Here is a 26,357-nt window from a genome sequence, read left to right as displayed (position 1 = left end):
TGCGTGACGTGTTAAACTATTTCATTCTAAAGAGAGTTAGTAAACGATCTTAAAATTATTTATTTTTTGTACATTTTCTTTGTAACTTCATTTAATGTAGATATAACCATATTTTATTTGTTAAAGAGTATTTTGTCTGTGTGTGTGTTGTTAATTTGTTGATTAAAATGTATTTTCTTTGTAAAAGGGATTATTTTGTGTCACGTGCTAATTAGTCTTTCTTTTCTTCTCTTTGTGCGTATGTATAAAGAGGTATCTATATTTTTTAATTGTTTAATAATGTTTTAATGAAACTGTGTAGTACTCAATCATAAAACATTTTAATTTTACCAGCACTTTCTTATAATTGTTTTTCATTTTCCTTAGTTAAAGGGTTTTAGGTGTATTTGAATGTTGTTATTAGTTAAAATTAATTTGTTTTAAAGTTAAATTTAAGTGTAGATTTGAAGGCAAACTTGAAACAGTGGATTTTTTACCTTCTTACATTATCCTCCAGTGACTCAGAACCAAATTTATCAGCTTATAACGCTAAAACCCGAGTCTTGATACTCATGGTGAGCACGGCAGAGATACCGTATCGTGTAGCTTTGCGTTTAACAACAAATAAACTTCATTATATTGGAGAGAATTACCTTGTCACTTTCTAAGCGCACGAGTATAGTCCATTGTTTTTGTGTAAAATCTGGTCATCACTAGATCGTTTTGTTGCATAGCTATCCACCTGTTGAACAAGCAAAATTAAATCTTTGAAAAAAATTAGTTAATTTGACAATAACATGCAAATAGCCAATGATTTTAGTTTACATTCAAAGTGCGAAATATTTTGGCTGCTCATTTACTCTCAGCTTTTTAATCAGTTATGAATTACTTAAATGAATCGTTGAAAAAAAAAACACATACAAGTATTCACACCTGCTGAACTTGTTTTGTCCTTTCCATTCCCTCTTCGCATAATACTTTGTAAAATGTGCAATTAATAAAAAAAACACAAATTTTTTGTAGCTTTCATTAAATTGAGAGGTATACGTTGTTTTTATTGGAATTTTGGCTTTTACTTGATTTGTATTTTTTTCACAAAAAACTCTCTTCAGATTTTCATAGTAGGAAAAACAGTCATTTTTATTATATTCAAATAGTTAGATATGTAACATTAGAAACCTTTTTCAAAGCTTTTCAAGTTTTTTAGAATAGGTTTTGTTTTCGATAATGTTTATTTTTCTCTTTAGCTTTTATTTTGGTTAGATGAACTAACGAGGGCGTTGTTGTATTGTAAAATGTGAGAATGAGGGCGGTGATGTAGACGGTGTAAAATATTTAAGTGACAACAAAAAGAAATCAGGAGAAAGATCACGGTTTGATACATAGTTTAAAACTGATACTATTGTTATTCATCTTATAATAAACAATGGAATTGAGATAAACTTTAATGGTTTGTGATGTGTCATAGTAGCACTGCACCAGTGTTTTTGTTTTATATTTAATTTTCAAATAGGCCTAAGTCATGTAAGCGGAACGAAGTTAGCATTCGAAAACAATTTAACTTAATCATTAAAGGTAACTTATTATTCCAAGAAACCATACTAGTCTGCTTAACTCACAAACAAATGAAAGTACAACTTAAAGAGTGCATCAGGTCCCAAAAAACTGTATATGTACGTCAGACATGTAATAACTGACACTGACAGTTTGTTTAAATGTGTATGACAGTGAAACTGTCCATTTATTTGTTTTTTCAGTTTTCGGTCATAATATTTTATTTTAATTCCCAATAGAGTTTTACATCAGCTGTTTTATAACAAATCAAATCCATTTGTTAGGCAACAAATAAGGTAGTTAGAAAAGAAGACATTCTAAATAAATAGTAGTAGTATTGACTTTAAACACAGTGGTTGTTCATCAGTTAATGAAAAGGCTATATGCAAGAAGACATCTATGGCTATAAAATGATTGCTTTTGTGCTTTCGCCTAAAGTGGGACTTGGTAACATAATAATCTGTGATGACGAGAAAACCCACTTGTAGAGAAAATTATATATGTAAAAAATGGCTGGTATGGGTAGAGAAAGCACCATGTAGAGAAGCTAACAACATTGTTTGTTTTTCTACATAGCGTTTTCTCAACCCATACCAGCCATGTTTTACATGTATAATTTTGGAAACATAATATATAAAAGCAATAGTTCCATGATACCGTTGTTGAGCGTTCAGTTTATATGCACTTTATCTAGCTTTCTTGTCTCAAGTAATCTTTTTTTTCTTTGTTTCTCTTGTTAGGTGAAATGTGTGGATTTTTTGTTTACATCATTTACAGCACAGGAACATTAATTTGTGTCAGCCCTGGCTTAATTGTGCAGAGAACCATGATTATCAGAGATAACCATACTTATTTGCTAAGTTAGTTTTAGTTCTACTGTGTTAGCATAAGTTACAATAGGTTAGTACATAATAACTCAAGTGTATGCAACTTGTAATAATCAATGCCCCTAAATGATCTTGTATGTTGTGATATTTGTAAATTATTTCATGAGAGTCATGGCTTTTATTAATAAAGCAAAATGTGAATGTAATGATATTGTTTCAGAATCTTACAAATTACGTCTTCTTCATCTAGAGGTACAAAACAAATGTAATTGTAGTTGCAACAGAAATATAATTTGTAATGCATAGAAGTAAACAGTGTATGTTTTGTACCTTATTTGCATATATAATTATTATTGTTTAAGTAAGGATAAGTTATTTGGAAAGTATGATTTATGAGCTGCTTTTACATGCAAGTAAATTAGTAAATGTAATTGGATATTGTAATATATTCAGGATTACAGTGGAAATATATCTATTTATTTCTAAATATCCAAATGAATATCTCTGGGCAGGCAATCAAGAGACTAGCTATTACATTAGTCAAGAGACTAATGTAAGTCACATTATTTCCTTATTAATAGTTTTAATTTACCATTTGATATAAAGTATCAAAGAAAAACTAAACATCTCACATGGCATTCAGGGCTGCAGTCATAACTTCAGTGAAAGTTCTGAAATATTTAATGAATTAATTTAAATTAATACTTCATTTGGGATCTCACCACATTCATTCATAAATGTATTTAAAATATATAGCAACAAAAGTAAAAGTATATAAATGAGTATTCTTATTTTGATACATTGAAATCATAAACTAATTCTGTATTAATATGTGATGTCATGAAGAGTAGCTGTACATGTAGTATTTGAATCTCTTTTTAAAAAATGAAAGCATAGGTCACTTTGCTTATAACTGTAACTTCATATGATGGAGAGCATCTTCATATCTATTGCAAAGAAAAAAACTATTACTTTATAACCTTAGCTCTGTAAGTTGTGATTTAACCATTTTGCAATGGGTCAAAGGCCATGACATCATATTTGTTGACTTGCATTCAAAATTTTGAATTACTAGTTTATGAATTTATGTCAGTAAGTTTGGAATCAAATTGTAGGTTATAATTCAAACTTTAATATTATATATGAGTTACTTTCTTAATTTAAAAGTAAATATTAAAACACACACCTAATATAGATTTTAGTGAGTTGTGGTATGTTGAATGCAGCACTGTTTAAAATTAAATGTTTGTGATGTGAAAATACTAAGCCTATAGTTTCATGCAAATTAGGAATTCAAATTACTGATGTTATCAAATTCTCATATAAGAACCTCATATCTTTTTATTTTGCTTAGATATGGCTTATGTACTGAATCAAAAACTTTGGGCACATTCACCTCTTTCCATGTTTGAAAACAGGCCCTTATATATACACTTTCTTCATTAAACGATATGAATAACCAATCAACAGTTTAGAATGCCCCTAGAGTGGTTTTCTTTGCCATTTTAATCTTTGAAAAGGCTTCCACATTCTTTGAATCCAAGATTTCATTGAACTAGGTTGTCTTTAGTCTATTGAAAGTTTCATATTTTTTAACTGAATACATCTTAGTTACTAAGTTTAGTGGAATTCTATGGTATTAGTGTAATTACTTATGATGTTTTTTGTTTTTCCACTGTATATATAAAACAAAAACAAAAATAAGTGTTTGATATATTTCATGTGTGAACTTTTAAAAGACTTGGCAGCAACTAAGTACAAAGGTAGTGGAGAGAAGAGATAATTGGTTGCTTTATTTCTTGATTTAATGTTCTGTATATAAAAAAAAAAAAGTTTGAACATCTTATTTTTAAATAGTAATTATCTATATACATATATTGAAATGTGACTGTATATTGAAAAATACTAGTCCCCTAAAACACAGTCAAGACAGTAGAGACTAAAGGTCAGTTTTATATTACTGGGTCATAAGTGCATGTGCACCACATCAATGTAAGTTATTTCATGTTAGTTAGGCATGAGTGGAAGGTCATTATAATGAAAAAATAATAAATGTTTAAATATATATATAGTTAGATTAAGCTGGTTAGATGAAACATTTGTATATTTATGTTATAATTTGTAGCAATCCTAGCACAAAAAAAGCATAATTTATATATCCTAATTTTTTTATGATTTATTCAAGGTTGGTTTAGTGACAGAGCCCACATAGTTAGAGTATAGAAAATAAAATATAGTCTTACTAGAAACAAATGTTTGAAATGTTTTTAGAAGGTTTTAGAGATTATGCAAATAATTTTTGGAGTAAAGAAAATTTTTTAATCATGACATGAAACCACTTTGCACTCAGACTATTTTCACAAACAAATCTTTAGTAAAAATATTCCATTAAAAATTCAGATTTCTGGTAGACAATATACCTGTAATCTTTACTAAAAGTCTACCAAATTTTGATACACATGCTGTATCAAAAGTTATAGTGCAAACACTTAATGTGCAGACAAACTCGCATATTATACCAAGCCTGTGGTGAAAGGGTTAATTCAGTAAGGAGATATCATAACTGAATAAAATTTTTATATATGAAAGAATGGCTGGTTTGAACCTGATGATGACCGAAGAAGGTCGAAACGTTGTTCACTCCTCTACATAAAATTTTTCTCAACCCAAATCAGCCATTTTTACATATTTTTTCTCTACAAGTGGGTTTTCTCATCATCACTGATTAATAAAATGTTGTTTCAAAAAACAGTCAAAATTTGGTTATATGTCTGACAGGTGCTCTTTAACAAACAAAAACATTAACCTACAGGACAGTAAAAGTGAACATCACAATCTGTTTACAGAATTACATTCAATATTATTTATTATTGATAAGTTTTAATAAATTTAACATAAAAACATGAGTGTACAGTTTAAACTTTGTATCATCTTACTTTTATTTCTTAATTTCAACAACAAGACTTCATGCTCTATATTTCTGAGTCACAATATAATGGCACTCTAACTTTTTAATCTGAAGAAATACTAGTGTTCATGAAAGTGCTTTTGAATCTTTATTGAAATTGCTCTTTTGCTAATCATTTATGAATAATCTGTGCTATTGTTTTAAACAGTTATGTTTTTTATAATGAAAATATAATTTTAAAGTGATACAAAGTAATACAGATGAAATAGTAGTTTTAATTATTCAAATAAATGGATATGACATTTGAATTTGTGAATAGTGTAACAAGATGTGTACAAGTGAAGATGGGTGGTATATATATATCTCAGTGCTAGTGAAGTATATTTGTATTTGTAAGCAATGTTATGTATTTGTTTTTCATACAAGTTTTTGCATTATGGTAACTCTGGTCTGTAGAATCACAAAATATTTTTACCCTTAAATTTCAGGATCTTAATTTTTATTTTCTGTTAATTTTTGGGGGCTGGGAAATATACATCTTGATTCATATTGGATAAAATAAGCATTCTTTTAACTTGATGTTTTAAAAATATATATATAATCCACCTACCATACACACATATCAGTAAAATAGTGACTTTTAGATGCTAAAGTTTTATAAACTGAGTTTGAAAGTTTCTCTAGTAGAGAATAATAATAGTACCAACAGAGATGATGTCATCATACTATAAAGTTGTTGTGTTTATTTAATTCATTTTTTTCATAAATATAATACAACCAATTTTCTTCCAGCTTTAAAAGGAAATACAGCAAGATAAAATTTAAGAAATGTTCTCTTCATCACAGAGCAATGTTGTGTTAATCATTGTGATACTTGTGTAAAATTTGAAGACTCCAGGGTAATTATACCAATTTCTAGTAGATGATATTATCTGACAAAACTTTCCATATATTCAAACTTAGGTTGTTTTTTTTTGGTCTGTCTTTTTAATATAAAAAGAATGTTTCTAAGTGAAATCTTTACCTGTTACTATTGAGATTTGATGATTTAAAGGAAAATCAGCATGGATTCACTAAAGGAAAACATTCCCTTACCTATTAATTTTGTTGAGAACATTAATGTCCATCTGGATGATGGAAAGGATGTTGATTCAATGTTCTTAGAGTTTACTAAATATTTTGATAAATTGCATCAGTGAGGGTTGGGAAAAGACTGGTAAATTTAATTGTTGGATGAGAGAAACAAAAAGATTTTACCAATAGAGACTAATCAGACAGAACCCTTCTTACCAGTGGAGTGCCCCAAAGGTCAATGCTTGGGCCTTTGTATTTTCCTTTTTACATTAATGATACTGGAATATTCATGATTTATGAATTGGGTATTTCTAACTGTATTAAGGATGTTGAAGTATTATAGATTGTCTTGGATTAGTTGAAGAAATAGAACAAGTTACTTTAGTAATAGCAAGTACTTAATGATTTTTGGGTTATAATTTAGATCATATGGTTAATATAAATGTGAATCACTCATCAGCATTATTGGATGAAAGGATATTGGAATAATAGTAGTTAAATTGCATAAGCCATCAGAGCAGTATTCTGTTGCTAGTGAAGAATTGTAATTGTACAGGGTGTTCGGAAAGTCACTGTGCAGTTTTGAAAGCAGCGATAACAGCATTCATTCAGTCTATTTCAAGCCAACAACTGATAGCAGTGTTTAGAAACAAAATAAGAAGGATCCAGGCCTGTATTGATGCCAACGGGGGTCACATTCAACATTGTTTATAATTGTCATTCATATTTACCTCCTGTATTCTATATTGAAACATGTCTTAATAAATATATAAGTGCACAGTGACTTTCCAAACACCCTGTATTTTAGACTTTTATTACAGGTCAAAACATGTAATTATTTTTTTTAACAAATGACTACTTTTTTAACCTTGTACATTTTTAGGATTTATGGATATTTGTTAATGTTCATGGTATTATTTTTAAGGCTACTTAATATTTGTCTGTGAATTATGTTCATGTCTTGCTTAGGAATTTAATTGTATGTTGTTTTTTTTCCTTTTTTTGTATACAAATAATGTTGTGTGGTAATAGAATTATTTATTGTATTAAACTCAAAAATAAAGGTTGTTGTTTATAGATTTATATATTCACTTACAGCATTATTCTTATGGAAAATAAAAATGTATGTCTTTTATATTAGTGTATGTTTTGTCTTTAAACAGTTTTTTATATATTTTGTGTTGTTCTCCAAAATATTAAGTCATATTTAATGATATTTTCAGTTTAAAAAATGGATTTTTATTAAACTCTAGTTTATGTATTTACCAAATTTTACTTTTTCATTAATTCCATCAAGCAATGTTTTTGCTAAATTCACGTGTTTGAGCCATACAAAATGGGAGTTATTTCCTTTTTATATATTTTACCAAACAATGACTTTTTTATGTATAACAAAATGAGTTATTCTTAAGTTCAAATGAATTCTGATCTATCCATGCCTTATCAAATATTAAATGTTCATGTAGTTTCATTTTTGTATCGTCGCATTAAATATATATGTTTTTTAACTAAAATCTGAATAGTGGTGTTTCTTTTCATTTTAAGTCTAAATCATTCAGTGTTTCCAAAATTCATCAACTTAGATTTTTCTTTATATTTCCCTATTTGATAAATAAATAATAAAATGGAAAAAAAAAGGATGGTTGATATGAGTTTTTAAAACTTATTTAAAGCACTAAACAAGAAATGATGCTGTGGCCTTTTTGGGTCATCACTAAACAAGAAATGTTGCTGTGGCCTTTTTGGGTCATCACTAAACAAGAAATGTTGCTGTGGCCTTTTTGGGTCATCACTAAACAAGAAATGTTGCTGTGGCCTTTTTGGGTCATCACTAAACAAGAAATGATGCTGTGGCCTTTTTGGTCATCACTAAACAAGAAATGTTGCTGTGGCCTTTTTGGGTCATCACTAAACAAGAAATGATGCTGTGGCCTTTTGGGTCATCACTAAACAAGAAATGTTGCTGTGGCCTTTTTGGGTCATCACTAAACAAGAAATGATGGTGTGGCCTTTTTGGGTCATCACTAAACAAGAAATGATGGTGTGGCCTTTTTGGGTCATCACTAAACAAGAAATGTTGCTGTGGCCTTTTTGGTTATCACTAAACAAGAAATGATGCTGTGGCCTTTTTGGTCATCACTAAACAAGAAATGTTGCTGTGGCCTTTTTGGGTCATCACTAAACAAGAAATGATGCTGTGGTCTTTTTGGGTCATCACTAAACAAGAAATGATGCTGTGGCCTTTTTGGTCATCACTAAACAAGAAATGTTGCTGTGGCCTTTTTGGGTCATCACTAAACAAGAAATGATGCTGTGGCCTTTTTGGGTCATCACTAAACAAGAAATGTTGCTGTGGCCTTTTTGGGTCATCACTAAACAAGAAATGATGCTGTGGCCTTTTTGGGTCATCACTAAACAAGAAATGATGCTGTGGCCTTTTTGGGTCATCACTAAACAAGAAATGTTGCTGTGGCCTTTTTGGGTTATCACTAAACAAGAAATGTTGCTGTGGCCTTTTTGGGTCATCACTAAACAAGAAATGTTGCTGTGGCCTTTTTGGGTCATCACTAAACAAGAAATGTTGCTGTGGCCTTTTTGGGTCATCACTAAACAAGAAATGTTGCTGTGGCCTTTTTGGGTCATCATTGTTAACCTGATGCTGATTGATCTAAGGGGTCAAAATATTGTTACTTGTTTAGTTTTTAATACCTATATCAACCATCTTTACTACATATATTTACTTCAAGTTGTTATGAAAACATATTCAGGTGTTAATTCATTCTTCACCACTGTATTCTCTTAGAGTGATAAAAATTGCTTAGTAAATACGTTAAAGACTGAATTCATGTCAATTCAGTTCTAGTTGTTTTATAGGGTGAACTTGACATTGTTGTCAAGGGATATTTTTTCATAAAATGGCTTTCCTCAGAACCAGTTATTTCTCTTTCATTAATATTGTTTTTACCTTTTCAAGAATATGATTTTAAACTATCTTCATAGGAAATATACTGTTTTCTTATTGCAGAGAACTGGTTATGATATATATTTATATTAGAACTACATATTATGGAATATATGTGTCTCAAGTATATCAATATGGAATATTTACTTAATATCAACATTTTTACTTAAATTGAAAGATTTAGAGTGATATGCACAGACATAACATGTTTTGCAGTATTTGCTTTAATATCAGTTTTCTTTAAGTTCACAACTTCAACACGTCATTTATGTATTACACATTAAACGTTATGAGGTGACCGTACATTACTAGTAATAAATAAATACCATGTATTTACTTAATATATTTATTTTAGCTTCCAATTCTGGACCATGCTGGCGGGGCATAAGAATTTCCTGTGAAATCTGCTCGAAAACGTTTAGTTGTAAATCATCATTGAGAGTTCATCGACATTACCAACATATCAGGAAACGGAACTTTTCTTGTAGTTTATGTGGAAAAATCTTAACCAGAAAGCAGTCTTTAGACAGACACATACGAGTAGTTCACTTTGGAGCACCTGAAGTTTCTAATAATAGTTTATTTAGTATTGACCACACTTATTAGTACAAATACATTGATTTATTTTAAGCTTAAATGTAACCTGTATTACTTCCCTGTAGCAAGAGATGATTTGCAATATTTATACTGTTTTTTCCATTTTGTAAATAAATTTTCCAACTATATGCTGTTATTAATATGTTATGAATAAAATTTTCTTAATGATAGATATAACTGTTTTGTTTTAAGTCATTTTTTAAAAATTATAATATATTGGACCAAAGATTAAATTTATTTTATTAATGAAAAAGTTCAGTAAAGCTTTTAAAATGTGTGTGCACCTTAAAAAGGTTGTCAAATATTAATAAGTCCACTACAATAGAAATGTTTTAGCATGAAATCATTGGTGTTAGTGAAGTAAATCATAGAGCATGTTAGTTTGTAACTTTTTTCACAGACCAAAATAACAAATGTTTTTTTTTTGTTTGATCAAATGTAATGACATTACATATTATGACCTTGATATAAATTAGCATCAATAGTTCTGATTGTTTACTGAGGAAAGAAAATATTATACCACTTTATATTTTTGTTTTTATAACACTTTGTATTTTCCTCTTTTTCTCAGGTAATTCTATAGCAAATTTGGAGTATGTTTACCCAAGATTCTCATCACATCACTCCTTTCATTCTACATACCCAAGAGGAAAAATAAGTTTAGTAACCTTCTGTTCAGTTTGCAATCGAAATTTTGCCAATCGTTCAAACTATAATCGTCACATGTTAATTCACACACGTGGAAAGCAAAAATTTCATTGTACTTTGTGTGAAAAAAGCTTCAGCTGGCCTGGGGACCTCCGAACACACATGAAAGTTCAACATGGACAAACAAGAAAATAATATTGAGTTCTACTGAACATTAAGAGCTTCTATGGTGTTTGAATATGTAAATATTTTTATTATTATCCATACAGAAATGTTAATTTCACCTTGTAACTATGTATCAAAACAGAGTATAATAAAATATAAAATCCACAAACATTTATAACTGATAATGATGTATTTTTCTTCAAAAGAACTTATTGTATTCATCATTTGAAATCTGTATGTATTGTATAAACTATTTTTATACTGATTGTGAAATAATGCTGAATATTGTCAAACTTTTGTGTCTTTTAATATATGTATAATAATTTTTCATTAATGTAAAACATGTTTAACTTTCACCTGTATATTGAATATTTTATTTTGGATAGTTTCTTAAATGTACTTAAACTTGCTAGGTTTATCACAGTTCATTGCCATAAAATTGGGTTATTAATACATTTATCAAATTTCAAAATGGTATTTTTAGGACCATATATATAATATCTAACAGATAATGAGACTTGTGTCATGTTTCAACTGTTCCAACTCAGCAACTGATTGATTTATCAAATGAAAGAGTTGTATGATTCTTAGGGTTAATTCTGCATCTCTTTGTTTATTCACAAGAAAAGGTTTGATACAACCTTAAGATTATTAAACTTTAGCTTCCATAATCTCATTCAACATCAAGTAGAGACCATAGTATTTTAAAGATGTGGTTGCACAGGTGAATTATTCAACTATAAATGTCAAAGAAAAATGTATGGAAAAACAGCTCAGATGATATATATATATATATTTTTTGTTTGTTTTTCCCCATTTCCATAAGCTGGAAGGTTAATGAATTCAGAACTGCAACACCTAAAGTTGTTATACTGGAATGTTAGCATTTTATTTTTGGTAGGATAACAAGAAATTTAGAATTGAAAGAAAAGATAGCATGCTATATTTGATAATAATAAGTTCTCTTATCATAGTAGGATATGTTTGTCCTTTTTAAGTAGAAAGCACATATGTACATAAAACAAAGTTTGAGAAATATTTTTACGAGATCTTTAAAGCATACCACATTTACCTATATGTTTTGTGAAGTTCACATACTACTGATTTATAATTTAGACACTTTTTTGTTTTCTGTAATAGTAAACGGGTTCCAGGTTTTTACTCAGCAATGTAAATGTATTGTATAGATCTTTTTGATGTCCCGTTAATGTTATTGTTTTGTTAGTGTACAGGATGATGTGAACTTAGTATTTAAGTATAATGGAAGGCACTTGTAACAGTTGAAAGATAAATATGCTAGAATGGTATTAAGAAAATATGGGGAAAAAGTGTATATTTGCCTGTTTGATTAAACTATTTTTATCTGGTATACTGGAGATGGCATTCTTAAACCTGTCAAAAGCAGTGGAATGAACAGTAATAATGTTTAAAGGTCATTCCATGTCAAATCATCCAGATTTTGAAAAATTTTCCAGGCGACCCCCTCAGAATGCCTTGAAAACATTCACATGTGCTCATCTTCCCATATAATGAAAAATTGCCAAAGATTAGATCAATATCTCTAATAGTTTCTGATTTACAGCCCTGTACCATTTAAGTTGTTTTTTTTTGGCAAATTTATTTTTGGGCAACTTTGGCTGTTTAAAGCTGCAAGAGTAATGATGGTAGAAGGCTGAAATTTGCTACACTGACTGAATTAATTTCACAGAATTCAAAAATGGTCTCAAACCAAGTTTATCTCTCTTAGAATTTTCATAGCGAGGCTGTAAAATCACCTGAAAACCGAAAATCATAAAAACATTGGTTTATTTAATAAGCCGTAGCTCAAAGACTTAATGTGATACAAAGTTGAATTTTGTTTTCAAATTTCCTATAACATATCAGTTGATAAATCAGCAATTGTTGTAATTAAAAGTTTATTAGATCTCCTGTAAAAAAATGTAGTTGCATGCAACTTTTTATGATTTAGCTAAAAATAGCCCTACTTCAGGCCATAGTTTGACCATGTCACCAGTTATTCAGCCTTTTCAGATATTTACCATATATTCATACATCTCTGAATATGATCTACAAAAAAAATCAGGATGGTGTTTCTGACCATACATTGTTTACTTGACAAAAAAAAACAACTTCAATTCAGGTGTGCAAATATATCTATACAATTTTGAAATAATTTATGAATCCCATTGAAATATTCTAATCAGCCTTTACTATATATTTATACATCTCTGAACACGATCTTCAAAAAAATCAAGGTTGTAAAAAATAATAAATTATCAAATTTTAAGTGTCTCTGATATGAACCATTGGGTAAAGGACCACATTCAGGGCATTCAGTTCTTTCTTGTCAATCAGGAATCAGTCCTGCAGTAAAGTTTGATCTACTTGAGCACTATGAAAAATGCAAAACTGTGACAGGTATTAGGTCACATCATATCTTTATTCTACCAACACATTCTATATGAGAAGGCTATCAGATGATGATGTGTACACAGTTGTAACTGTTGGTAGTAACAGTGAAAGTGATGCTGCAGCAGCTCAAATAGAGTCTAATGATAGCAATGACAGTTATCAGCCAGGGAAATATGTGGCATGCATATACAATCATGAATGGTATGTGGGAAACATAAAAGATAAATCAGATGAACATTCCAATGTGTTGGTGTCATTTATGAAGAAATCAAGAAACAAATTGTTCTCGTAGCCTGGAAGGTCACATAAAGATGAAAGCTGGATTCCTATCCAACATATTCTTTGATAAGTACACCTACTGTGCAAGGCAGTAGTGCTCACCACTATGTTCTAAGTCAAAGTAATCTGAACATACTCAAACTCAAATTTCAGAAATTTATTCAAGCTGTTTGAACAAAGCAATGTTTATTTGATGTTGTTAAGGCTAATTTTTCACCAAAGCAGTTTTTGAAACATTTCATTGTCATGATTATTGCAGTTTGATGTGACTATAATCTTTCTCAATTATCCCCTGTTGTAGCACTGTGCTTTTGGTGTCTAATTTACCTTTGTATTTATTATATTATGAATCTTAAACTCAGCCATATCTGCATAACTGTAATGCATGCACAGTATATTTGCATTGCCATGTGACCTAACTAGTTATGCCAATAAACATATTCAGAAATAAATTAATTCTTTCTTGTTTCTTACAACTTCATTATTTAACATCAATTAATTACAGCAATTGCTGATTTATCAACTGATATGTTATAGGATATTTGAAAAAAATTCAGCTTTGTATCATATTAAGTCTTAGAGCTATGACTTATTACGTAAACCAATGTTTTTTACAATTTTGGGTTTTCGGGTGATTTTACTGCCTCACTATGCAAATCCTAAGAGAGATAAACTTGGTTTGAGACCATTTTTGAATTCTGTGAGATAAATTCAGTCAGTGTAGCCAATTTCAGCCTTCTACCACCATTACTGAATTTGCCAAAAAAAAAAAAAAAAATAACAATTTTACAGGGCTGTAAATCAGAAACTATTAGAGATATTGATCTAATCCTTGGTAATTTTTCATTTTATGGGTAGATGAGCACATGTGAATTTTTTCAAGGCATTCTGTGGGGGTCACCTGCAGTGCCCTGGATGATTTGACATGGAATGACCCTTAAGCTACTAAACATATACCAGAAGTGAAACAGAAGTGTATTGTGTATTTAGATTATTCCTGGTATTTATTCAATCATTAAATACTGTATTCCAGTTGTGTAGAATTGATGTATCTACTAACTATCAGAGATGTTGTTCTGCATTGTGAATGAAATTAGAAATATGGATGTTAGGTTTACTTGTAGCATCATATCTGTGTTGTTATGGATGTTAGGTGTACTTGTAGCATCATATCTGTGTTGTTATGGATCTTAGGTTTAGTTGTAGCATCATACCTGTGTTGTTATGGATGTTAGGTTTACTTGTAGCATCATATCTGTGTTGTTATGGATGTTAGGTTTACTTGTAGCATCATATCTGTGTTGTTATGGATGTTAGGTTTACTTGTAGCATCATATCTGTGTGTGTTATGGATGTTAGGTTTACTTGTAGCATCATCTCTGTGTGTGTTATGGATGTTAGGTGTACTAGTAGCATCATATCTGTGTGTGTTATGGATGTTAGGTGTACTAGTAGCATCATATCTGTGTTGTTATGGATGTTAGGTGTACTAGTAGCATCATATCTGTGTGTGTTATGGATGTTAGGTGTACTAGTAGCATCATAGCTGTGTTGTTATGGATGTTAGGTTTACTTGTAGCATCATATCTGTGTTGTTATGGATGTTAGGTTTACTTGTAGCATCATATCTGTGTTGTTATGGATGTTAGGTTTATTAGTAGCATCATATCTGTGTTGTTATGGATGTTAGGTTTATTAGTAGCATCATATCTGTGTGTGTTATGGATGTTAGGTGTACTAGTAGCATCATATCTGTGTGTGTTATGGATGTTAGGTGTACTAGTAGCATCATATCTGTGTTGTTATGGATGTTAGGTGTACTAGTAGCATCATATCTGTGTTGTTATGGATGTTAGGTTTATTAGTAGCATCATATCTGTGTTGTTATGGATGTTAGGTGTACTAGTAGCATCATATCTGTGTTGTTATGGATGTTAGGTTTACTTGTAGCATCATATCTGTGTTGTTATGGATGTTAGGTTTACTTGTAGCATCATATCTGTGTTTTTATGGATGTTAGGTTTACTTGTAGCATCATATCTGTGTTGTTATGGATGTTAGGTTTATTAGTAGCATCATATCTGTGTTGTTATGGATGTTAGGTTTACTAGTAGCATCATATCTGTGTTGTTATGGATGTTAGGTTTACTTGTAGCATCATATCTGTGTTGTTATGGATGTTAGGTGTACTAGTAGCATCATATCTGTGTTGTTATGGATGTTAGGTTTACTTGTAGCATCATATCTGTGTTGTTATGGATGTTAGGTGTACTAGTAGCATCATATCTGTGTTGTTATGGATGTTAGGTTTACTTGTAGCATCATATCTGTGTTGTTATGGATGTTAGGTGTACTAGTAGCATCATATCTGTGTTGTTATGGATGTTAGGTTTACTTGTAGCATCATATCTGTGTTGTTATGGATGTTAGGTGTACTAGTAGCATCATATCTGTGTGTGTTATTGTTCAGTAATATAATAATAAATTCTCAGAACTAGTCTTAATTATTTAGTAGGTTTGGGAAATATTATGACCATTGTTTTTATATCCATTCTTTAAGCATTATCAGATGTGCATAAATAGTGTCATTTTTACTAATTTAATTAAGTCCATAAGTATATATGAACTATTCATTTTTAATAGCATCATATGTCTGTAACCAGGCATTCTCCACTCCTACCAGAGTGAGGTAATTCTGATTAGTTGAACTATCCATTCTAAGCAGTTGTAAATGTTTTTAACTATTATTAGCAGTAAGAGGTGCAGTAATTAGGGTCCTTAATTGTTCCTAACAGTTTAAAATTACCATATTGTGTCCATGTTAATAATTGTCAGTGTGAGATGGCCATAATAAGTATTGCTAACTATTCATAGCAGTGTGGAATCTCCATAAGTGGTGTCACTGAATATTCTTAGTAGGTTAGGATGCCTATAAATAGTGTTCCCATCTATTCTTAGTGATATGGTGTGTCAATAAATAGTGTCATTCTGTCTATTTTTAGGAGTATCAGATGTGCATAACTGGTATTCTTATCTATTCTTAATATGTTAATGCATCCATAACTAGTGTCCCTATCTGTTCTTAGTAGTGTCGATTGTTCACTTTCGTCCTCCCTATCCATAAGTAGCAATGTCAGATGTCTATCATTAGTATCATTGTGTTCATTCTTGTCCAATGTTCTATGGTTAGTGTCATTCAATCAGTAATGTATGATATTCATAACAATAGTTATTGTCTGGTATAATTCTTTAAGGTGAGAGCAATCCGTTATAATATGTAATTAACTAATTTTAACTTACAATGCCTGTAAGTTTTAAAAAAAGAAGAAAACATACTTCTTAATTGTGTTGTGAAATTTACTTTTTATAGTATAAGGTACTTATGAATAACAGAAAGAGACTTTTAACCTGAGGGTGACATTTTTGAATCTGTATTTCTATACAACTGAAATTATTAAGTGAGTCAATATGATACAATTGGATGTTCATGTGGCTGTGATTTTTTTCTGTTGTTTTATCTTTATGTTTAATAAGACTGGCAAAAGTAAAATATCAAAAATTTATAATATCCAGAATGAAACTTAAATAATGTACAACTTGTAGAATTAATCCAACTAAGCAAAAGATAATTCATGATTTGTTTTAGGAAAATTTTTATTCCCTACTGCTCTTTATTTGCATGATTTTATGAAATCAATAACTTTTTGGCTGCTCTTTTTTCAACATTATTTTTATTTCCTCTCTTCTCATTTATCAGATATTTCTTATTGTAAGTCCTTATTTTCTTTTATGTTACTGCTCATATAAACGTTTTAGCATCAGCCTGCATGATACTTTTAAGCATGAATTTGTGCTGATTATATTGTTTATAAAAAAACAACATTAAAACATATGATTGAAGAAATTTAGAATTGAATTTGTAATTGCTTTTACTTTCAATTTCAGCACTAGAGGTGTACAAAGGCAGCGTACTTTGTGCTCTAGAGGACAGAGAAAATTGTTTCTGTCCAATCTGCGGTCTCAAAGTTTTGCACTCAAGAAACTTGAAACGCCATCTGTTGAGACATCAAGTGCATCGTGAACTCTACTACTGCACCATCTGTGGACGATCTTATAATCGTAAAGACAATCTCAGTGCACATTACAAACATTCACATTTTGAAAGTTACTCAAGTCTTTAGTCTTTTCTTTGCTTTATGTTGCATAAAGGACATGAAGTTTTTTACACCTGGATTCATGGTGTCAGAAGACAGTACTGTGATATCATATACAGGGTTCCAAGTCAGTAATGTGATATCAGAGTAGATCATTTAAGGAGTGTATGTTGTTATAAGTTAACACTGTGATAAATATAAGAAGAGAAAAATATAATATCCAGATAGTAATGTAACAAGTCAACACTAATATCACTGTACATAGTCTCAGAAGAACAAGATGTCCAAATATGTAGTGTAACAAGTCAACATTGTGATATCACAGTATATGATGTCAGAAGAATATGATGTGTAACAAGCCAGTATTGTGATATTGCAGCACATAGTGTTGTAAGTCAACACTGTGATATTTGAATATATAATGTCTAAAGTTTAATGTGTAGATGCAGTGTTAAAAACAATTAATATGACATCTAGTATTTGATTTATCCAAGCTGTTAAAATTTGTTTTTTAGGTTCATTATTTTGCATGCATGAGCAAACATTGTTCTGGAAGAAAATAAAGTGAAGAACAACTTACACTGTAGTTTGTGTGTGTGTTAGAGGGTTACTTTTAGAAAAATGTCAAAAGAACATGTTCATTTAGAAAGTATATCGGAAGAAAAAATTTCATGATACTTGAAATAATGCAAAACATTTTGAACAGCCTTTGTTATTTTTGAATGGACCTGTAATGTATTGTTTTCATTACTATAAAGTAGTAAAGCAAGGGAGTTACTATCTGTAATAATAATAATAATAAAAGAAAAATTCACAGATTGAGAAAAATATTTTTTTAATCTGCTTTTTCATTGGACAAGTGAAATTCAAAAGTTACTGCTTCCTTTCATAATTTTGTTTGTCCCACAGAAATCAACAGATACAATCTATTTTTACAAACAGTTTTAGCATAAGATTTGTACAAATTGAATATTAATTGTACTGTAATCTGTAAATGAAACAAAATGTGTACAACTTTATATTGAGATCATACCTCTGTCTCATTTCTTGAATGATTTTGGATCTAATTACAGCTTTGGACTCAGGAAGTGAGACCCTTTTGATTGATTTATTTGACCACACTCAAGGTTTTATTGATTAATTTACTCTAATTCTACCTGAAAGAATTTCAATTTGAGGGTAGGGTGGTACAAATCCTGATGAGTAATAAAGTCAAAGTGAGGGGCAGAGGCTCGTTAGTGCTGCAGCCATTAAAGATTCAGTCTTGTTTTATTACTGATAAAAAATTTGTCATGTATCAATCAGTTTTGACTTGTTCTATTTTCATTAACATATTCATTCTTGTGGTTTTCTTTTGATGCAGTTTTTCCCCCACTAAGCAATTATGTTACTCATCCCAAAACACACACAGTGTATATGATTGACAGTAATTCATCATTAAACAGTGTACTATATAAATTTGTGAGTGCAAAGTTTTTGTTACCTATTTTCTTGGAATAGAGAAATACTTCTGTGGCTTTGAAAAGGAAATTATGTGACAAAAGTACAATTCAGCAACAAAAATGTCACAAGAAATGTTAAATGAATTCCCAATTCTCTGTTTATGTGGGAAATGTTTTTAAAATCAATGTATTCAACCATAAAGTGTGTCTTTCCTTTATTATCCTTTGAATAAGTGGAGAGCTGTTCACATCACTTTAAAATTTACCTCTTCCCCTGTATAATGTTTTTTAAAAGTTGGTGTGGTTGTTCTGAGGAAAAATTAATTTTTTCCAACACTCATCCCCAGCCAGTTTTAACATGTCCAGAATGAGTGCTCAGGTGGTATTTTGCAGCTTTGTTTTGTAGACTAAATGAATCATAAAAAATAAACCATATTGTGTTAGATGTCATGTTTTTTAGGATAAAAGTTATAAAATCCTATATGTATCTTTTTCATAGTAGGCAAAAAATGTATGTAGTAAAGGAATAAACAGGAGAAGAAATTCTTATGGAAAAGCTTATAGGAATTAGTACAAATCTTTGGTCCATTTTACTTTTCAACAAAAGTTGGTAACTGCAGTACTAATATTATATACCAGATGTTGAGTGGTTTTTTGTTTTCACTCATAATTTATTAGAATTTAATAAGATATTTTTTCAGAATTCATAGAGCTCTAAGACATAGTTGGCAGAGTGCAATTTAATATATATATTTATAAACAGCAAGAGCAACTTATATGTATTTAAAGTTTTAGTGACTTTGTACTTCCAAAATGGTTATAAGACTGATTTTAGGTACACTGATTTCCATCAAGAGTAATTGGGAATTTTCTACTGAATAATAGGAATTTCAGCAGAAAATATGCTGTGGATTTAATCTGAATTCTTTGATTTTTTGGATAAGTTGTGAGTAAAGAAAGACCTCACACATAAAAAATTAACCAAAATAGTTTTTAATCAACACACAAACAATCAAGTTGATTGTATTTATAAAGGATATCATCTTTTCAGCAACTTCTAGAGACACGTCTGTGTGTGTGATGGGGGGGGATGTTGAACTTGAGGGAATAAACTCTTCCCATACTGACAGAACAAAGCACTATATACACAAAACAGTAATGGTTCTATTTTCAGGATGCTACCCATTTGATTGTTTGTCATTTCAAGATATTCCTGTCTACTACATAATATGTTGTTTTTTTTCTCAAGAAGTATGTGGTACTCAATGTGAATGACTCAGTGCAATAGGTAATTAGGATGAAAGGAACTTACCTTTTCTCTGATGGTTATGCCAAAACTATGCACATTATATGCATGAAATTTTTGAAAAATCTTTTGTTAAATAAGGAGGTAGAAAATGTACTTATGCCTTCATAATTTGGGAGTCTCGTGTTCTGTAACTGGTGGTTTTTGTATAAAGATATTTCACTGTATGTTAAATTAAATTTGTTTGCATGTCCCTTGTATTGAAGCTGGAACCTTGCTATTTAAATGTATATTAAGATACTGTAAGAATATAACACAGTACACCAGTTTAAAAGTAACATGACAAGCAGTGCTGCTCTTTTAACATACTAAATAAATTACAGTATATACATAAAACAAATTTTGTTCATGATTCTTACAACTTTATGCAATTTATCATGTATATAGAATAGAATAATGAGTATGGTTTAATGTGTGTGTATATGTGTGAATGAGTGATATTTAAAGGTTAAAGGTCTTCAGGATGCAATTCGTTTTTAAACATAAAAGTTTAGTACTTCAAAAAAATAATCCATTCTGATACAGTTTTTACATCATAACTGGTCACAAAAGCCTCTTGAAAGTGATAAAATTCAGCTCAGTATTAAGAGTTATTGGGTATTTTCAAGCCTAATACATTGAATGTTTCTTATTTACAGACTGTGTCAGTGTCCTGTTGAGAAATAGTTGGTATAGCTGGCAGAAGATGAAAGAAGATCATAACATCCTTCCAGCCGATGTAGATACAACTAAGCATCATCAAGTTACCATTCCCCAAACTGAAAAGAAACGTTATCCTCAAAGAGAATGTCGTGTGTGTCGTTCTCAAGGAAAACGAAGGGACACAAGATTCATGTGCCAAGAATGTGGTGTAGGACTGTGTGATGGCAAATGTTTTGAATACTATCACCAACCAGTGAAATCAAAAGAGATCTTGACTCGCAAGTTATTTTAGGAAACTTCTTTATTGTAAGTTTTCTTTGGGTTGGTTTAAAGCTCTCTTGTTAATTGCTTCTGAATGACACACAAGATAGCAAATATACACATTATTATTTCTAAACACACACATGTATGTAGTCCTACACACTCATTCTATAACTATGTAAGTACCAGTAATGGAAAGAAAAATGTATAGTGGCTACATTTGCACTCAGTTATCAGTTGGCCACCCTTGCCATAAATGGTTTTTCTAACCTTCAATCTGGTATCACTTGTTAATATTCAGCATGTACTGTAAAATATATTTATTTTCCTGTATTATACCATATTTATAAGTTTGTTGTTTTGTTGCTATATTTTTCTGAAACCAGAGTTGTTGAATTTATTAAATGCTAGCTTACATAATACGATTTTTCTTTGGATTCATTTTGTCAGTTTACTAAGAATTTTATACTTAGACAATAAATACCATTAGAACCCACTTGAAGTAATGTTATGGAGTGTGGAACCAAAGGAAACTTGTTCTTGTGTGGATCGGTAATCATGAAGTTGTAAGTATAAGAAAAATACTATCCAGAGAAAAGAGCAAATTCTTTAATAAGTGATCAAATTCAAATTCTTGAAGTCAACTTCTGTAACAAATATTTCAAATATGATTTCTAAATTCATATATATATATGTACATATATATGTATGAAAGTCAAGAGCACTAACTTTGAATTGTATTTGAATTTTCTAATAAAAAAAGACTGTTTTGGATTTGATGGTGCAGTGGTGTTACACATCTTTCAGCTACAATAAACAGGTTTTTTATTCCACTAGTTGTGTGGTTGTTTCCATATTTTTCATAGCTTATACACACTGTTAGTACACTAAACAATAAGCTTGATTTTATATCAAATCAGAAAGAATTAGGTTTTATAAACATGTTATTTATTTGAGAAACAGAAAGAAAGGGGTGTGTGTTAAAGAGCACAATTGTTAAAGTTATTAGATGAATAGAGGTAACCATTAATGTTTTGGTGTGTGTTTTTTTTGCTGTGAATAGAGGTAACCATTAATGTTTTGGTGTGTGTTTTTTTGCTGATTTAATTATTACTCTCTGACTTTCAACAGAAGAACTTTTTGAAGATGATCCATTATCGAAAGACTTATGGACAGAATGGCAAAAGATGGTTGGATTAGTGGGACAAACAAATTATAACTATTCTGAAGCAGATATTGGTAAAATGGGGCACCAAAAGATACATGTTCCTCAGACTGAGAAGAAGCGCTATCCTCAGAGAAAATGTAGAGTGTGTTCATTTCGTGGAAGAAGAAGAGACACTCGTGTGATGTGCAGAACTTGTGATGTTGGTCTGTGTGACGGAGAGTGTTTTGTTTACTATCATGCTTGGATTCAAAATAGAGATATTTCAGGAAACAGGCTCTGTATGACGTTTACTGAAACCAGCAGTAAATGAGATTGGTGATAAGTTTGGTAATAAATACTCATTCTGTTTCCATAAACATTTTGATCTGGTCTATTCATTATTTGACACTTTTTAAGGAATAGATCACTAACAGTGAAGGTATCAATCTTTTCTATTCAAGAATTTTAAAATTTTAAATTCCTCTGTTCATCTGTTGTAATTCTTTTACAAGAAACACATTTTTTAAGTCTTGTTTAATTTTTAAATTTTCATTTTAAATGTATTTTAAATAATTAGTGGATAGGCAGAATATTTTGTAATATTAAAGGCTTACATAAATTGCCTAACAATACTGTATTTTAGTATATTTTGATAAATTATTTTATTTGCTTAATATTTTTATATTTCCTGTAGATATTGAGTTGAAGCTGCACACCACATTTCAGGTCAGTCAAAGTGAACTAAACACCTGGAAGGATAGAATGGTTACATCATGGGTAGATATCAGTGAAAACAAACGAGGACATATAGAGAATAGACCTGTATCTGAACACCTTCCGGTCTCAATTCCGCCAACTTTGAAAAAGGCACATCCAACACGAAGATGCCGTATTTGTAGCTATCGTGGAAAGAGAAGAGAAACGCGTACAATGTGTGGAAAATGTCAAGTTGCTCTTTGTCCTAAAGAATGTTTTCATTACTTTCATATGGAGAATTCTGGTTGAAGAAGATATATACTGTTTTTTGCAATAACTTTTGTCATATGCTTTTAATACTTTCATAAAAATGTTTTTGTTTTTTTATAAATGCATTCAACTGTGCATTGTCTTAAAAAAAGTGTAAAGAAATTAAACCATTGGCTGGCAGATTTTTCAGTTATTTACAAAATTTCACACTTCTGTTAAGTGTTTTTTAAATACATATTAAAAGATTTATAAAAAAATGTATATGTATCTGTAATGCTGTATCATATCACTGCACCAAATGCTGCATGAACTTACACAGAGATTTTCTGATGTTCATAGTTAAAACTTGCAACATTTTTGTTCTTGGAAAGAAGGAGTGAAAATTAACAGCAAAATATTTACTAAATTATTTGGTATTAAACATGTAAGTCAAAATTGTTATTAACAAAATAAAATCAGAAGTAAGATGAAATGCAAAAAAAAGCAAGGATGGTGAAATTAACATTGAACTGTTGACAAGATTATTAAAGTTGTTCAAGTTATGTAGTCTTGGGTTATTAAAAAAAATTTGTTTAGTTGCATTTGTCTGGTTAAGTATATCTGAACTTGATATTTGTGATGTAATATTTAATTTATAAAAATAAAACATTTTACAAGCTTTTCAAAACACTTTAAATGTTTTGTAATATTACAATGTTACTTATCATATGGCATAAGTGAAAGTTATTACTCCTGTTAACTAGAAGGCTGTATGATACAAATGTATGTAACAAATAGACTCAGTTTTTTAAAAAACTAATGCCAGACCACAAATGTTTGTTTTTCCACATTTTTAATTACTGTATTGTGAATTTCAGACTAGTTTAAGAGTATGTAAGTATTGTTTTGTCACATAAAAATATAGAATGTTGTTATTAATAGTGCATGTAAATAAATTATTATGGGAACATTTTAAAAATTTTGTCACAAGTATTAGGTCTATCAGTCATAAGGTGTCACTAGCTCGTCACATTTAATAGAACTTAAAATTTTGTCTACAGTAAAAATGAAACCCTTCTGATACTCTTATGAACTTTTATAGGATCTTTTCTTTCTTTCTTATTAAGACAAATGTTTTGAATTTTTTTCTGATGCACATATAGTATTTTATTTTTTAATCAAATTTTTCCAAATTTATGAAATATATGAAATAATAATTGAAACTTCAAATTCTTTATTACTGAGAGTACCAAATGTTCTTAGTATAACATGTTTTATTAGTAATTGAATATTGAACTTCTACATTTCAATCAAATGATGAATTAACTTTATTATGGTGTACTTAATTTAATTTCAGGTTTATTTTTCAGGTTTTCTACCACAAGAGCGTTCGGGTTCACTAGTATTACCACATTACTTGCACCCACAGTTACCATATAGTAATATTACCTGCAGAATTTGTCACAGAAACTTTCACAACCAAAGCAATTTGCGAAGACACATGAGAAAACACTCACCCTACCAAATGGTGTTTCAGTGTGATGTCTGCTTACGCACGTATACGAGGAAGGATACTCTGAAAGCTCACAAAAAACTTGTACACAACAGTCTTCAAGAAAACAGTGAAGGTTTGGTGACCAAATCAAAGCCGTGTGTGGAACACAATCAGGAATCTGAATGAAGTGGAAACTTGCTCATTTGACAATATATTCATCGGCAATACCCGAGATTCTTATGTTTGAAAACTTTTTTTATATATAAATATTTGATATATTGTTTGGTTACTTAATTATGGAGTTTACTGCTAAATATGACAATTTTGTATTCTTTAAATAGAATTAGAAATTTTCTAATGTTTATGTCAAATAATGATGTGTTAAATCATTATTCAACATGCTCATTTTGGATCTAGTTCCTCATAATTAAAGTGCCCCACAGTGGGATGTGTGCAGACTGCAATGCTAGAATTTAGAGTTTCACTAACCTTGGTGGGCAGAGCACAGATAGCCAATTGTGCAGCTTTGTGCTTAATTAAAAAAAAAATCAGAAGTCTAGAACTGTATTTTTTAAATGTTATAGTAATTACTAAATTTTAACTCTTTCTCAGGTAAACTCTGACTTGAGCTAAAAATATAATGCTGCCTCATTAACAAATTAGCTACTATAAAAATAACTACTATGTACAGAAAGAAAGTGAACACAACATACTTGTATGTTTCAAAAAAAGTTTTCTAATGAGCAGAAATGTATCTTTTTTCTTCACAGTGTAACAGTTATTTGAGTGTGAGAAGTAATTTACGTAATAAGCCTATCATGTTTAATGGTATTATATTAGATGTGTTGCACATTGGTGTTTTATCTCTTAGGTGCAGCTTTAGTCTTTATTCAGGGTTTTAAGTGTAAATGAAAATTTTTCTTCCCAACCAATTTTAAATTTGTAAGTGTTTAAGATGTATATTTTTATAAAATTTATTTCTTGTAAAGAAAGGAAAATTGTGATATTAGAATATATTTGTATAAATTATTACAACTTCTTCAGAATAACAAAATGCATTTCATTGTTTTCTTAGGAAATTTGCTATTTTCATTTAAAATAACAGTATTCTGACAATAGTTATAAACAGTGTTTCTCCATTATTAGTAACAAATGTGATATGCATCGCTACAAAGTATTTTCAAAAATATGATCCTTTTATTGTAAATTTGTATGTGTGTATTAAAACATGACTTCAAAATGGTCTTGCATAATTCACAATTTAGTGTTCTGTGCTTTTTGTTTTGTGGTATTTTGTACAAAAGTTGTGTAATATCCTTCAGTTTATTTGTGTAGCTTTGTAAACTGTTATGTTTATAAAATAGCATGAAAAACTTAGCAAGTCTCAATTCTACTATGTAATTAATTGTGTAAATTAAAAAACAATCACATTGTTAATTTCATACTTGAATGTTAGAGCTCATTTCGTTCTGTATTTTGTTGCTAGTGGAATGTAAGGATTTTCTCTTTGAAATTAGATAAATTTAAATACAGATTGTGAAACATCTGATGCATCTTAAT

General features: G+C 30.0%; 1 protein-coding gene across 15 annotated transcripts; it reads left to right on the top strand.

Annotated features, from left to right (window-relative positions):
• Window positions 1–1,249: 1,249 nt before the first annotated feature.
• LOC143228930 (PR domain zinc finger protein 14-like) lies at window positions 1,250–26,236 on the top strand. Of its 15 annotated transcripts, none has more exons than XR_013015522.1 (9): window positions 1,276–1,352; window positions 2,274–2,393; window positions 6,061–6,167; window positions 9,660–9,890; window positions 10,473–10,790; window positions 17,351–17,949; window positions 20,946–22,229; window positions 22,276–22,705; window positions 23,052–26,236. XR_013015522.1 is itself a non-coding variant. In XM_076460424.1 (9 exons), the coding sequence occupies exons 2-4, from the start codon at window positions 2,279–2,281 to the stop codon at window positions 10,742–10,744; spliced, it is 618 nt and encodes a 205-aa protein (XP_076316539.1). In that variant the 5' UTR covers window positions 1,277–1,352; window positions 2,274–2,278; the 3' UTR covers window positions 10,745–10,790; window positions 17,351–17,949; window positions 20,946–21,255; window positions 21,684–21,776; window positions 22,342–22,705; window positions 23,052–26,236. The 15 variants fall into 15 exon arrangements, 6 of the variants coding, with proteins under 6 accessions (XP_076316540.1, XP_076316539.1, XP_076316538.1 ...); XM_076460424.1 differs by lacking the exon at window positions 6,061–6,167 and having other exon boundaries at window positions 1,277–1,352; window positions 20,946–21,255; window positions 21,684–21,776; window positions 22,342–22,705; XM_076460423.1 differs by lacking the exon at window positions 6,061–6,167 and having other exon boundaries at window positions 1,277–1,352; window positions 20,946–21,255; window positions 21,684–22,229.
• The last annotated feature ends 121 nt before the right edge of the window (window positions 26,237–26,357 follow it).

Source organism: Tachypleus tridentatus, chromosome 10 (genome assembly GCF_004210375.1).
Source record: "Tachypleus tridentatus isolate NWPU-2018 chromosome 10, ASM421037v1, whole genome shotgun sequence".
Classification (NCBI taxonomy): Eukaryota; Metazoa; Arthropoda; class Merostomata; order Xiphosura; family Limulidae; genus Tachypleus; species Tachypleus tridentatus.
This window is presented reverse-complemented; position numbering and strand designations above follow the sequence as displayed.